The 15,136-nt window shown below is 44.8% G+C and overlaps 1 protein-coding gene across 4 annotated transcripts in view; it reads left to right on the top strand.

Moving 5' to 3' along the window:
- CD34 (CD34 molecule) overlaps positions 1–14,064 on the top strand; it is a 29,373-nt gene extending 15,309 nt beyond the window's left edge. Inside the window, exons 3-9 of one of the 4 annotated variants that reach the window (XR_004000264.1) lie at positions 977–1,248; positions 2,561–2,647; positions 6,180–6,336; positions 6,765–6,817; positions 9,015–9,179; positions 11,432–13,002; positions 13,035–14,064. Coding sequence is in view for 3 of the 4 variants with exons in the window: in XM_030561671.1 (XP_030417531.1) it covers positions 977–1,248; positions 2,561–2,647; positions 6,180–6,336; positions 6,765–6,817; positions 9,015–9,179; positions 11,432–11,623 (926 nt within the window). In the remaining variant the exon portion in view is untranslated. Of the gene's footprint in view, positions 1–976; positions 1,249–2,560; positions 2,648–6,179; positions 6,337–6,764; positions 6,818–9,014; positions 9,180–9,643; positions 9,851–11,431 lie in introns of those variants that run through there. The other 3 variants (XM_030561671.1, XM_030561673.1, XM_030561672.1) reach the window with 3 other exon arrangements.
- Positions 14,065–15,136: the final 1,072 nt, after the last annotated feature.

The raw sequence follows: 15,136 nt of genomic DNA, 5'->3' as shown, positions 1-15,136 counted from the left end.
ACTCTGCTTCCAGCTCCTATCTTTATAGTGGACACAAATCCACTCACCTCTGCTCTTTAGATCCAAGACTTGCAGCTTGAACCCATCTTTGCTTTAAAGTGATTGCTTAGGAGAAGCAGTCTGATCACTAGATCTTGGACTGAAGGCAGGCTAAATATAATGGTCAGATGTTCATTTCTGAGTTCTGCATACAGCATCTGTAAAGGTAAGATGTCTGCCTTTCTGCTATAGGCCAGGGGCTTGAGGAGATTCAAGCTGAAGGATCTTTCTTTCTTTCTTTTTTTTTTTAATCAATAGATCTATTTGTTTGAGGGCTCTGAGTGCAATGAGAAGGCAGGGGTGGCACTCAGGAGGTCAGTTTTGTGGGGTAAGCCAGGCAATAGCAGCATTACACTGTTGTAGAATACATCCAGAATATTAGCCTACTGTAAGCAGCTTATAAGTGCATGTAACAATTAGGTAACTATGAAGCAAATCTAATGTGCATGTTTTCTACAGCTGATAATACATTTTAGTGCCAATGGCTATGACAAATCAGTATTGCAGTTCAATCACTACAATGACAAACTTTGATTCGAGAAGCTATAAGCACAGGACCGGCGCTAGGGGTTTGAGCGCCCTAGGTGAATGGCAATTTCGGCGCCCCGTGCACTGGTCCCGCAGCTCCAGTGGAGCTGCCGCAGTGGTGCCTGTGGAGGGTCCGGTGCTCCGTGGCTCCGGTGGAGCTGCCACAGTGATGCCTGCAGCAGCTCCACTGGAGCCACACGAGCAGCCGACCGTCCGCAGGCACCACTGCGGCAGCTCCACCGGAGTCGCGGACCTCCGGACCCTCCACAGGCACCACTGCAGCAGCTCCACCGGAGCCGCCTGCCGCCCCCTCCAGCAAAACGGTGCCCACCAATTATTCTGGCGCCCTAGGCTGCCTAAATGGTAGCGCCAGCCCTGTATAAGCATACTCTTATTTTTTTCTATGTAGGAAAAGCAAGTACTACTGAAATGAGCAAAGTGACTGAAGACATCAGCCCTGTAACTTACACAGGACCCACCCAAACACACACGGATGTGTCAGACCAGTCAGTGTTAGTGAAAACATCTCCCGATTTGCAGCTGAACACATCACATGCTCTTTTCAGCACGACAGCACAAGCCACGACTTTGGAAATGGTTTCAACAGCCACTATTACTGTCCTCACAGAGCAAACTTCCCACCCAGCTATCACAGGACCCCTGCGTAGTAGCTCCATGGAGGTAGGAGGAAGTGCTTGACTATGCATTTGATGAGCCATGGTGAGCATGTTGTTCCTGAAGACTTTCTTCAGAAGCTGTGGTCTGTTCGTACCATGCTGTGTTAAACCAGATCCAGTGCTGAACACATATGGGAAAGCCTTGTAGCTGGAGCACAGGACTGGGAGTTAGGAGACTTTGATTCTGTTCCCAGCCCTCCCAAAAACTCCCTTTGTGACCCTGGACAGGTCATTTTCCCCCTCTCTGTGAAATGGGGATAATGAGACTGCCCTATTCCTGGGGTGCTCTGAGGCTATATTCATTAATGGTTCTGAGATCCCCTGAAGGCATTACAGAATTGCCAGGGGTTACTGGTTGGCACTGTCTTTCATGGGACCCCTTGCCAGAATGCCTGGATATAGCACATCATCTAAACAAAGCACACTTCTCGGATTGACGAGTGTGTTATAAGGGATTCAGCAACTGATACAAACACATTTCTAGTGGAATGACTTGTAGGGCAGTGCATAGCATAGATTTCTTTGGGCTGCAAGGAACCTTTAGTGGGATGCCTCTGACATTGCTGCAGAATTGTTCTCACTCTCCTCAAACCATCCCCAACAGATGGATTTCTAGCCTAGTCTGGAGTATCTCCAGCCATGGTGATCTCATGTCCTTTGGCTACATCTTCCCTGCTGCAGTTCAGTCTGTTCCCGCTTGCTCTGTCCTGCCTTCCTGATACAGTGCGATTTGCCATTAAAACAGCTTTTCAGAGGGCATGTTTATTACCACAATGATGCTTTTCAACTTAAGACAAGCAGGCTACAGGGGATAGGTTCAATAGGGCTATTTTGGCAATAGATGTTACAGGGCTAGAATTGCCAATGAGGTGGGGTTGGAACCTTTCTCTGCAGAGTTTTTAAGGACTAGCAACCAGCTGGGGAGCAGAGCAAGCAACCTCAGCCTAAGGATGTGAATCATAATAGGCTGACTCAAAGTAAAGGCTCCAGACAGCAGAGCTGGTACAGTTATGCTGCACCTAGGGAACAGGATGCAGGGAACCTGGATACATGCAGGTCATATCGAGAACAGCTCTGTAGAGACTGCCTGCCCACTCCATCTTCTGCAGTCTAACTGCAGGAGGTGGCCTGGAAAACTCCATGATAAAATAGGGTTTGGGGGTCATAATCCCAACCATTCCGAATATAGAAATAGAAAGATGTCTGTTATCTAGGAGCTTCAAAGACTTGCCTGAGGGATGTAGCCATGTGTCCTGACTTGTCTCTCTGTACCTATGCAATTTACAAATGCAGCAGTATTTTGTTTTACTTTCTAGCCCTACTACAACTTTACTTGCAAGAATATTAAACATGTGAAGAATCCCAGAGTGATCTGCTTGCATCTCAGTGAGCCCGACACATGTGTAAGTAGCATCTATGCAGGTAGTCTGAATGGCCACTTGTTTTAAAGCCGTGTGGGAACAGTGTGAGGTCTTGGGGGCAAGTTCTTACCATCATGTCAATCTTACAGCCACAAAGGGCCAGCAAAGCTGATGGTGCCTGGAGTGTTAGTGTGGTATTTATGGCTTGCGCTCCATTTCCATGGCGTGGAGAATGCTAACTGCTTGCTGCTGACTGAGCACAGCAGAGACAACAAGAGTCACCAGGAGGAATTCAGTCATATCCTCCTCCATCATAGAGCAACCTGGGGCCACCTCAACTTCTTTTGTCTCCTCCTGTTTAACAGGAATCCACCATTCACAAACACACATACATATACCAGTCCTGCACACATTATCTCCTCCACCTCACCATCCTCCTCTTCCCTTACTGCCGGCTGGCATGAAGAGGAAATTGGGTCAGACGAGGAGGGTACGGTGGAATCTGGGCCTCACTGCCCTTTTCAATGGTTTTGAAGGGTATCCCAGGTCTGTTTGAACTGATCCAGCTGGAAACTGTTAGCGCAATGATGTATTTGTAAAACTAAGATGAGATTAATGGGGAAGGATCAGCTAAAGTGCAGTTGGAGGGGAATAAACTCGCTGTGCAGCAAGTGAAGACCTGAGACAAATGCTAGATGGTGAAGAATCTTGTGGGACTGTCGTCTGGTGTGAAATTACAATGATTAACTTTACCTCCATTAGCCAGCCACACTTGGGGAGGGGGAGGAGAGAGAGATTCTTACCCTATTGACTTTTCCTTGTAAATTACCTAATAACTGGCATTTCTGCCTGTTTACATTCAAGCTGAAAGTATTTTAGCAACAATTCATGTTGAAACCCCTATGGGATTGAGTTACCATAAACACAGATGCCATCTAGTGGGCAGTAAACAGACAGCATTGTCAGATGTGAGGTTTTATATATTTCTATATTCTGATTGACATTCACTGTCCAAGAAATTGGGTGTATTTAGTTAAAGGTAAGTTAGTAAATGAGTCCTGTTAATTGTGCTCACCCTTGGGAATGAATGAAATGCTGGAAAGTCTAAAAAACTAAAAATAAAATAATAATTTTTAAAGCATGGTATTGAAGTTAAGGCACCTGGACTGGGACTCAGTGTTCAATTCCTGCATCTGCTACTGACTTCTCATGTGACCTTGGGCAAATCATTTAATATGTTTGACACATGTCCTCTGCCCTTGGATTCCAGCTACTCTAGCAAGTCACATCTGACTGCTCGTACACTTGGAATCCCCAAATATGAAATGCTTTAAACCACACAAGTTTTAACAATGGCTTTTTCAAACCCTTATCCCATGGCAGGGCTCTCCTCATGCCTCCACCTTAACTAATCATTGCATGGAAAATACTATTTGGCCTCCAAGCTAGGTTAGCTTCTGAACCTGGGAACCAGATAACTGTCTGAGAGGAGAGTAGATAGAGGGCTCTGAGTCGTTTCTCCTTTTTCCTGCTGGCCTTTCCCAAGGCACGTATGCAATAATCTGGTGTCTGTCTCTGTTAAACGCAAAGGAAACTAACACTCTCAAGCATTCTTTCCACAGTAGACAAAAGAAAATACACAGGTTTGTCCTCCAACCCCAAAACAAACTGTATGGAAATAGTACTAACTGGTTGTTTTAAACCTTCAGTTTTCACAACAAACGGTTTTATTGGTGTGACTGGGAGGTTTTGTATTGTTTGGTGCTTAGCTAGGCCAATGTTTTTTAAAAGTGACTAGTGCAATAGTTTCCAAACCGTGGGTTGCAACCCCAAGTGGGGTTGCTCCATCAGTAAATGTGATTGCGGCAAATTCAAAGTGTACATTTTACAAAATGGCGTCCTCCACATAGTATGACATCACATGTACCTACGTGCAGGGGCACACTGCATGGAGGAGGCTATTTCGCTCTACCAAATTGTGCTTTCCATGCAGCATCACCTTGCACACGTATGTGCATGCCAGTGGTGGATTAGCCACTGGGCCAATGGGACCTGTGCCTAGGAGCCCTGCCCAATTGGGAGGCCCCCAGAAAAATGGGCACCCTCACGTCTGGATCCACTCCGGCTGGCCAACACTCCTGCTGGGGAGCAGGGTTGGGGTTCAGGGGCTTGCCCTGCTCTGCCTGCCTGTGCTTCTGCCAGGGAGCGGGGTTGCAGGGCAGGCAGAGCAGGGCAACCCACCATGCCCCAACTCTGCTTCCTGGAAGGACTGCTGCAGGAAGCGGGGGAGAGCAAGCCCCCCATGCCCTAACCCCATTTCCCTAGCAGGAGTCACGGGATAGAGGGGTTGGAGGGACTGCAGGTGGAAGGAGGGGTCACTTGCTCTGGCCCAGGGCTTAACAAAATCATAATCCGTCTCTGGTGCATGCAAGGTCACACTGCATGGAAGACACCATTTTTAAATGGCATCCTCCATGCTGTTTGGGGTCATGGGAAGCAATATAGCTAAAAATAGGGCCATGCACGGAAAATGTTTCAGAACCACTGGGCTAGTGATTTTGGTGCCTCTATTTTTTGGGTCCCCAACGTGACACACATTAGAGAAGCCTGATTTTAGAAAGTGCTAAGCAGCCACTCTGAGCTGTCCAGCCCTCTCCATGATAAAAGTATTTTAAGAAATGGTGACCCTATTTTAGCAAAGTCCAGCCCTGATCTCCATCCAGAGTATGTGTGTACACAGGTTTTAGGAGAAGGTCCATCCTGGTGTACAAGTTGGCCAAGAGAAGGAAAAAGCTACAATCCACTCTTCCCTTCCTCCACCCAAGAGTCACTATTGTTTTTAAGTAGAGGGGTCGTTTTAATGCTCCAAGTGAGAAGATTTTATTCTTCGCTGAGTCTTTGATCAACAACCCATCAGAAATACTAAATGCATTTCCTAAACAGGAAGGCCAATGTTTCTTTGTTATTTCCCTCTTCTCCTAGTTGATGACAATGGGACAAACAGTGACTGCAATTTCAAAACAATAAAGGCTCCCTTGGCTTCTTTCCCATTCTGAGATTTAAAGAGACACACTTGAGCACCTTAGACCCCAAATTTAGGCTTGGTAAAACTAAAATTTTAAAATTTTGTTAATATTCAGCATTTGTTTTACAAACATAAAATTGTTCTGTGAGGTGAGTAAGTATCAAAATTCCCATTTGACGGATGGGAAAACAGGCACAGAGAAGTGAAATTTCTCACCCAAGGTCACATAAATTAGTGGAAAAGGAAGAATTGGTGTTTGTGGTCCCTGGCTCCCAGTCCATTGCTCAGTCTGTTGGATTAGACTACTTCTCAGTTTGAGCTGATGTTAAACTGTTGTTGGCTATATGTTTGTACAATGCCTAGCACAATGGGGTCCAGCTTTGGTAAGAAGGCCTTACGCACTATTGCCATATAAATGATAGAATTATAACAATATAACAATATAACAATAACACAAGCTAGTGATATATTTTAGATATCATTGAGAGAGATCATTTGTAGGTTTGCCTGGTTTCTTTTAATAACTCTTTCTTTCTGGGAATTTTGCAGAATAATTTTCTAAAGACAAAGGGAGCAAATTTAAGTATGGTGATTTGTGACACAACCCCGTCCTACAATCGCTTCTCTTCTCCCCAATGCGCCATTGAACTCGCCAAATCTGAGGTGGATCCCTCCTGCATTCTGCTCATTCAGGCTGGCATTAAAGGTTAGTGGAGCTAATGTCTCTGGATTTTGTTGTGACCACTGTATCTGTGTATGGGGGATAGGAAGGAAAGTGGGGACTTATGTGGGAAAGAGGGAGGTTAACTGTTGGTGGACAGTGGGGATATATGACTTGTTTGTGGAGGTAGAGCTGGGGTATCTGAACACGTGCTAGAAAAACTAACACTAAAGCACAGACTAGAAAGCAGAATTCTCAGAGAACATATCAGCTCTGTAACTGTTGTTTTCCTTTCTCTGTTAAGTGAGTTTAAGTAACTAGAGATTTATTTGGCTTATATTGAGACACAGCATTTCCTGCAGAATGAATGGGGGGTTCACAGCTTCTCCTTCGTCTCTTCAATACTGATGTAAACTGCAGGTATTGAACTTGTTGGCATTTGTGTCACGACCTTTCTGTTTTGAAAACTGCAGATGCAGATGCAATAGAAAAGGTCCTCCGAGATCGGAAGTCTGATCTAATTAAGGTAAATGCTTTAAACTAGTTAAGCATGGGAGACTGGATGGCTTTGTAGGCTGGGATAAAGTAGTCTTTTACTGATAGTTTAAATCCAGCCCAGATTGGTGGTAACTGAAAACTGTCACTATCTCAGGGGCATTTGGTGACCATCTGTAAATAAGATGGTTTCAGTCCAGATACCAGTGCATAGGTATTCACAGCACCACACCACTGTAATGGACATCCTGGCTGGCTGTCACAGGACACAGACACCAAAAGGCTATAGCGATCAAACTCCTTTGTTCCCTAGAAGTGGTCAGAGGTCAGTCAATGTGTAGAGGAGGCTTACTAGGCTGTATCTGTTTTGGGGAGAAACAGGGGATCTTTCTCTGTCTGTACTAATCAAATTGTTTATGTGCTCTAAACATATTTTGATCTAAGCACTGATTCATGTCCCTGGTACGTGAGGAATAATATACTCCCGATGGTGCCTTGTAGGTTCTCCGATACTAACAAGGCAGCACTTCAAAGAATGCTGCCATATTCTATTGCAACACACAGTTTGGTACAAAAGGGGCTAAAAATGTTGAATGAGCCAGTCATCTAGGGTTGCCATCTCTGAAGTACATAAAACAGGACATTTCTGGGATGATCCTGACCCCATAAAATTGGACAGCTGACAGTACATACTGAGCACCCTTACAGATTTCCTGGGACAGCTACCTCAAAAAAGGGATGATCCTGGGAAAACCAGAACAAATGGCAGCCCTACACTCATGCTGTAGAAATCTTCTGACAGGGAATTCCTGAGGCTTTGCAGACCTACCCAGAAGCCTCATCTGTTTGGGGATCCTGGAACCACAATCGCTTCAGCACTTTTCCCTCTGGGAAGACCATGAACTTTCTGAAGTCACTATCAAGTGTTTTCTGAGCCCAGTAGCAGAATCTCTTATTACTTTATTTACTTCAAAATACGTATGAAGTACCCATTGCCAGTATATCCCTTTAAAAAAAGGGGGGGGGGGAAGGGAGCTAAATATTCAAAAGTAATTAGTGATTTTTGGGTGTCTAACCTGAGACTCTTTATAGGAGCCTACTTTTTAGAAACAGTTGTGCACCCAACCTCTGAAGATCAAGGCCTTGTAATGTGTCTCATGTTGGGCACCCAAAATCACTTGTCACTTCTGAAAATTCAGGGTGTGTGTGTTTGTGTGTGTGTGTGTATATGCACACGCTCACTATAGCATTCTACAACCATTACTACAGAGTCCTCCAGTATCACTACTGTATGTTGCAGTGCTTTGGATGATGACTGTAATGTACTGTAGTATTTTTTTAAAAGGACCTGGGTCCCAATAATAACTCTTCAAAGTGCCATACTGACATTAATCTTCCCTATACACCATTGAAGTTGCAATACCTTGTAAAGCTGAACTCCAGGTGCCTGTAAAAAATGGCACCCAGCAGCTAAACATGAACTAAGTTATTGCATCTGTGCTCTATGTCTCAAGGACATAACGTTCTAACGGTGGGCAAAAACTCCTTTTAGGGGAGCTAAACATGGGGAACTGAGGAGGATGCTTAGAATGCAAGTGAGCTGTAAGGTCATAGAATGTCAGGGTTGGAAAGGACCTCAGGGGGTCACATTTTTGCACCAGATCCGTAAATGGCCCCCTTAAGGATTGAGGATTGAGTAGTAGGCTACTGCTCAAACCTCCTTCAATCCTGGGTGTGTAGGCTCAGCAGAGTGCACAACCCAGGGCCCAGGAGATGGAAAGAATAATAATTATACAAAACTGTGTGCTTCTGCATTGCTTCTCACCAGAGGGGCCAAGGACTGAACGCCCAATGGATTTCTTACCCCTGCAGTTGGTGCCTGCAGGTCAGGGGTAAGGCACAGTGGTGGGGCAGTGTGGGAAAAGCTTGCACTGCTTTGGCCTGTGCTGTAGCTGATCTGGGGAGGGAGAATCTTGGGCTTGGGGGCTGTCAGCCTGGCTCTAAAGCTCTGATTCAACTCCCACTGAATCTGATGAGTGTCTTTCCACTGGTTTCCTTGGGAGATGGGTCAAGCCCTGTGAGTGTGTGTGTAGATAGATAGATAAATATAAAAAGATCTTGGGTGGAAGACAAAGTTGTCTTTAAAATATGGAGTGCTCTCAGCAGACGTTGTGCATGCATGAGTTTCCTGTTTATGAGACTCTTGGCTCTGTTTGGTATATTTCCAGATTGGAATAAAATCCCATAAACTGGAGAGTATTGGACGCCACCAGAACATTCCCCGGAACACGCTGATTGCCTTGGTCACATCTGGTCTCTTGCTGGCGTTTCTGAGTTTGGCTGGATACTTCCTTATGAAACGACGGAGTTGGAGCCCCAGGGGAGAGAGGCTGGTTAGTGCTTATAGCTGGCAAAACAACAAGTAGAAAGAAACCAAAATACAGGAGGAATGCGGAGGAGGGAATGCAACAGAGTCACAAGCTCTCTAAGGGAGTGACCCACTGCCAAAGACCTCTAAGTGCCACTAACAATCTCTGTTTAGGGGGAGAGAGAGGCTCAGCTTATGCTCTGTACAAGTTGCCTATAGCTTATGAATGTATCAGTAGGTGCAACAAGATGGCTTGTTGCTTTGAGTGCCACTACAGGCAGGCCCACAGGGAAACTGAAAACTTGGTGGGTCTGTGACTAATCCAGCCTGAGAGTGGTGAATGGGGAGTTGGAGATAAGAGAGGCATAAACAGTTCTGCTAGAGCTCAGATCATGAAGAGTGAAAGGAAATCTTTTTTCCTCTCTAATATTAAATATTCTGTCACTGTTCATTTGGGGATAACTACCCTTTGCTCCCTATCACTTCCAGGTCTAACAATTCTTTTTGCCTGGCAGTAAGAACTCATCTGGGAAGACTCCTGCAGAGACTCTGAAAGCTTGTGAATTTGCCATTGAAAATGAAATACCTTTCGTCAATCATTACATTTAAAAATCAAACTCTACATCTGACTTGTATCTATGCTGTAATAAAGGTTGTTTCCCCCATTTAACAAATGGGGATAATAAAGAATATCAAGAAAGAAAGAAAATATTTTCTATCTATATTTTTCCTCTTACAGATTTTGCTGATTTCCGGGAGTTCCTTCTTTATCACTGATTTATGGAGACTTTAATCTTTTTATGAAGTGCAGTCAGATCGTGTTCATCTAGTTGCACATGTGCATTTATACAATGGGAGACTAATAGAATTCAGTATTCTGGGATGGATCCTGCCAAATGCATTAATGCAAATGACAGTGCATGTGTAGTGGATGATATAGCCAGGGGCTTGGTAATGCGATACAGAGCTTGTCACCTTTAGGGCAATGGATCCAACCTCCTGGCCCAGCTTGGCAGTGATTGAAAGTCAATGGTATCTAATGGTGATTTGATGTTCTATATGTTAATTAAGCCTGGTGATCTTAATCCAGTTTTCAGTGGACAGGTGTCTCCATCGCAAACACCACCATCACCACAGTTGACAGTTTCAGCAAAGAAGCCAAAAAGTAAATTGGGCCATAGCAGGGGCGGCTCTAGACATTTCACCGCCCCAAGCAGCGCGGCATGCCACGGAGGGCGCTCTGCTGGTCACTAGGAGCCGCGGGACCAGCAGACCCTCCGCAGGCATGCCTACAGCAGGTCTACCTGAGCCGCCTGCCGCCCTCCCGGCGATTGGCAGAGCGTCCCCCGCGGTATGCTGCCCCAAGCATGTGCTTGGCGTGCTGGGACCTGGTGCCGCCCCTGGGCCATAGATCCTGAACTTCACTTATGTGTAAGAGATGTCCATTCCAGGGCAGGACTGAGGCATATTGGGAGGGGACTGTGTGGGTGAGAAGTTTGCCCTCCTGCCGCCTATGCTGTACATGGCTTTGTGGGCAACTAGAAGGCCTCAAACTCTGTCAGCCTGCATCTCTTTCCTGATACACTCTATTGGCAAGTGTACTTCACCTACAGCTCCATGCCCCTGGCTCTTGTTGGCCTTACTGTCAGATCTGCTGCACTTAAGGCTTTCAGACCTGTCACAGCAGAACAAGAGTAGTGTCCATCTAGTCTGGTCTACAATGCTATCTCGTACCTTTTGCTTCTTAATGCACTTGATTAGTTGGGTAATAATAACAACGTGTGTGTGTAGACCACCACAGGTATCCAAATTTAAGTTGTTGAATGTGTAGCTTAAGCCCCTACTGTGTCATTACTGAAAGCTGCTTATCTGAGTTGCATGATGAAGATAGGAAAGGATATATGCCAAATGTTTCCTACCTGACCCATGTGGAAAATAGAGCTGGAGAAACCAGGGCTGGGTGTGCAAACTCCCAAGGAAGACAGAGTCTAGTCCTGTTTTTCTGAACAGCACAAAAACCAAGGTGTTTTGCTTTTTAGATCATTGAGAAGAAATAACTCCCTGACTGGGCCTAACCCTTAGTACAGTACTGCAATACCACAGTTCAGGCCTGTATCCTACCTCCTTCCTGTTGACAGAAGCTGGTATCCCTGCTTGCTGCTATTATGCGTCATGCACTTATTCACAGCCTTGCAGCTCCTGCTTGGCATCTAAGCTGGTTGCTGTCCATCCTTTCCTTTTGCTAACTCTGCATTTGCTATCTATGTACCCATTTAGGATGAAGACCTCTATTACACTGAAAACGGTAGCCAGGGAAATGCAGGGATCACCGTGGCCTCCCAAGAGCAGTCCGAGCGGCAGGAGAAGCCAAATCTCAACAGAGGGGCTCAGAAGAATGGGACTGGACAGGCATCCTCAAAAAATGGACATTCAGCCAGGCAGCACATTGTTGCTGACACTGAACTGTGAAATGTGCCAGGGTGACTGCCTTATGATCATGATTTGAAGGGGGCTGGGGGAGAAGAGACAGGAGCAGGGGGTAAGGGAGAGATTATCCCTTGGATGGTTGGGAAAATGTAATCCTTTTTTAGCTGAAGAACTCCAAAGTCCCACTCTAAAGCACACTAAACCCCAGAGCTAAGGTAGCACAGTGCTGTAGAGTGTTGACCTATCCTAGCAAGGAGCCGCTAGGGGTTAATACAGGACTAGGCTGGGGTTCTTTGCTCTTCCTTTAGCAGAAGAGAATGGGATGTGATCAGCAGTCAAATCATTCAAGCAAGGGATGGGGAAGATATTTGGAAATTCAGAGCTATGTCCGCTTTGTAAGAAATTGGCTTGATACTGATTTTACTTGGAAGGGAAGGGAGCAGGGAGGTGGTTTAATCCTTCATGAGTCTATGGAGCATTTTACTGCCTCTTGTTAAAGACACATGCCATTAACCTAGCTTCCAGGCCTCCCAGTGGAGAATCAGGGGCTCTCTGCGTGAGAGATACTTCCAAAAAGTGGGGAAATGGCCTCCCTTTACCATCCTCTGAACTACAAAATTGAATACCCCAAAACTGCAAGTCCTACCCATTTACCACTACTCTGGTTCTGTGCTCTCATTGTTATATGTAAAAAATAAGAAGTGTCTTAGATCAACTGAATTGCTTCTAATGAGATATGGGCTTAAGCCAGAAAATCCTGGATCCAGATTACATACAACTCAAATTCCAGCAGGGACTTGGGCCCATTACAATATAGGGATCTGGGTTCTGACTACCATCACTTCCAAAGTTGTAATGTCTTTTGCTGTGATAGTTTGGTTTAGCCTCATCTTTGTATTTAAGTGTAGCCTTTTCCTCTCTCAGCAACATTAGTAAGTTAATGCCCCTTCTTGTGCTTTATATCCTCTCAATGTTTAATGCTCTTGTGGAACTTGCATGTAAAGCTTTCCAGGTGGAGTCTGGTATTGAGATGCGAATAGACTTGGAGTTGAACTACTATCTCTCTCTTCCCCCCCACCAGCATATGTGTAGTTGTTTTGTAGTGAATCCTCTGGTTTCTGGCTCCCAAAGACTGGAGGCACTAGTTAAAGGTGAAGGGAGGTGTGTGTGTGTGTGTGTGTGTGTGTGTGTGTGTACACAAGAGCATATGACACTGTGTTTTAGACAACTCACCCCACTTTGAGTGCTTGCAACAGTACTGTCAAGCCATGTGGAAGGAGTTGGCATTGTTACCCACCATGAGGCCTTGGAAATATGTAGATACCAAAGCATTCCTAAAAGAATCCAAAAAATTGTCATACAGGAAAGAAACCTCAGTCCTGCTAACAGATGTTTGGCCTTCCCTAGTAATATATATATGAGTCAATATCTTTCCCATATATATATGGGAAAGATATTGACTCTTAAAAACAAAGAAAAGGCCAATCAGCAACACTGAAGTTTTTTGAGTTTGAGATTGTTCTCTTGGAAAAAGTTGTTTAAGCCAAGCCCATTCTGTGTGGGTCAGGAGTCACACATCATTCATTAAAGGGTGAAGTCCAACAGACCTACTTATGTCCAGATTCACTTTGTAGGATGGAGCAGTCTCCTTGAATATTTGCTGCCTGTAGCCTTTGTGGTTCCTGATCTCCTGACTGGACAGGCCACAGTTTGGCTACCTGCAGGTGGAGGTCTCTATCAGTGGGACCAGTATTATTATAGCTGCTACAGCCCTGCCCTGGGCACAGCCTTTCGGGATTGGGGAGCAGATATGTGTAAAGGGAAAAGAAATTAAACTGAGGAAAGGGGACTGGATGGCTCAGTGGCTTTCATCTCTATGTCATGGATTCCAATGGAGACCAGGCTGGTGGTTGACCAAAGACATTGCTGTATGATCCATGTATTGGTAGCCCATGTACAATGAGTATGGGACACACTATCACCACTGTCATTAACAGACTCCATTCTTGGCAGCTTCAGCATTGGGGCTGAGGATTAATAGGCCTGGAAAACTGATATGACCTCTCGCTACTAAAGGTTATTACCATTTCTTGTCAAGACAGACTCATAGGTGCCTGGGATGTGGGGACAGGCTGCTTTGTGCCTGACTAATACTATGCTTAACGAAAAGGATTTCAATTTCTATTTCAAGTTCTGTTAATTAGGCCCTTTTCACTAGCACTAAAGTCATGTAAAAATACAAAAACTATTGATTTTAAGTTTTGTTTTTCTTTTTTACAAACAGATCTGTAAATACTGTCAGTAAAAAGAGACAAGAATTGAACCCAGCTTTTCTGTTGTATTCTTGAAACAATGGACTGTTTGTTCCATTGGCAACTGTGTCTGGCTCAGTTAACTGCCTGGACAAAGAAAAGAATGTGCTTCCTCTAAGATGTTGCTTTCCAGTAGAAATAGCATAAGTAAAAGATGTTTCTTATTCTTTGGTTGCTTGTGCACTCTCTCTCTCTCTTTCTTTCAGCAAATGGATTTGGAGCCAGTGAAAAACATCTATCATATGTTCAAAAAATCCTCTCCTCCCCTCCAATTAAACTCTCACACCCGCTTAATGGTTGATTATCTGCTGTCTACAATGCACATATTATTCCTTGCTAAATGTCTTAGGTCTGGATGCTGCAAGCTGATCCACAGGGGCACCCCTTTGACTTGCAGGACTGGGGCTTTAGATTGGAATCAGATGTAATTGCACCTGTGTGTGTTTTGTTAAGGATTAATTTCAAGCTCCATAAAGGTAGTCTTTTCCATTATTATTATTTGTAATATGGCACTGCCCAGAGGCTCCAGCTGAGATCAGGACCCCATCACGCTGGGCCCTATATAATAATTGGAAACAGTCCTGGCCTCAAAGAGTTTATGTTCTAAACAAGCAAGACAGATAAAGGGTTGGAGGGGAAACTGAGGCACAGAGAAATGCAATGACTTGCCCAAGAGTCACCCAGCAGGTCAGTGATAGAGCCAGAAATAGAATCCAGGGCTCCTGATTCCCAGTCCTGTCCCCAAGACCAAGCTGTCCTGATCCGCATGAGAAATGTGTAGATCATCATGTTTCATTATCCAAATGTACATTTTATTCCAGAGAGCAGAGGTCTTCTGTGTGCATTTTTCAGTTACAATGAATATGGATTTATTTGTGCTGAGAAATCATGATGTCTTAGAGAGAAATGCAAAGCTAGTGAAAATCTTCTGTAACACCAATCCTAAGGCTGAGTCAGCAATCTTTGCTGCTTATCCTGCTTGGGGGGATAAAGAACATAGCTTCCAGACAATCCTGTAACCCTTAAATATCTGCTGACCTGTATAAAATTATGCATGTCCCATTGTCTTCAGCTGCATTAAGTAATTCCCCTGTTTCAGTTCTGAAGGATTGGGGACCTAAATTGATAAGGAGACATTAGTCTTTTTAAAGTTTTCCTATGCAAAAACACCAGCTTGTGGGCTGATGGAAAGCCTATTTGATGATCTGCAGTGGTGCGTTCCGAGATATCTTAGGGTACAGAG

This window comes from Gopherus evgoodei, chromosome 4 (genome assembly GCF_007399415.2).
Source record: "Gopherus evgoodei ecotype Sinaloan lineage chromosome 4, rGopEvg1_v1.p, whole genome shotgun sequence".
NCBI classification, from domain to species: Eukaryota; Metazoa; Chordata; order Testudines; family Testudinidae; genus Gopherus; species Gopherus evgoodei.
Note: the sequence above shows the minus strand (reverse complement) of the source record. Positions and strands in the feature narration are given on the sequence as shown.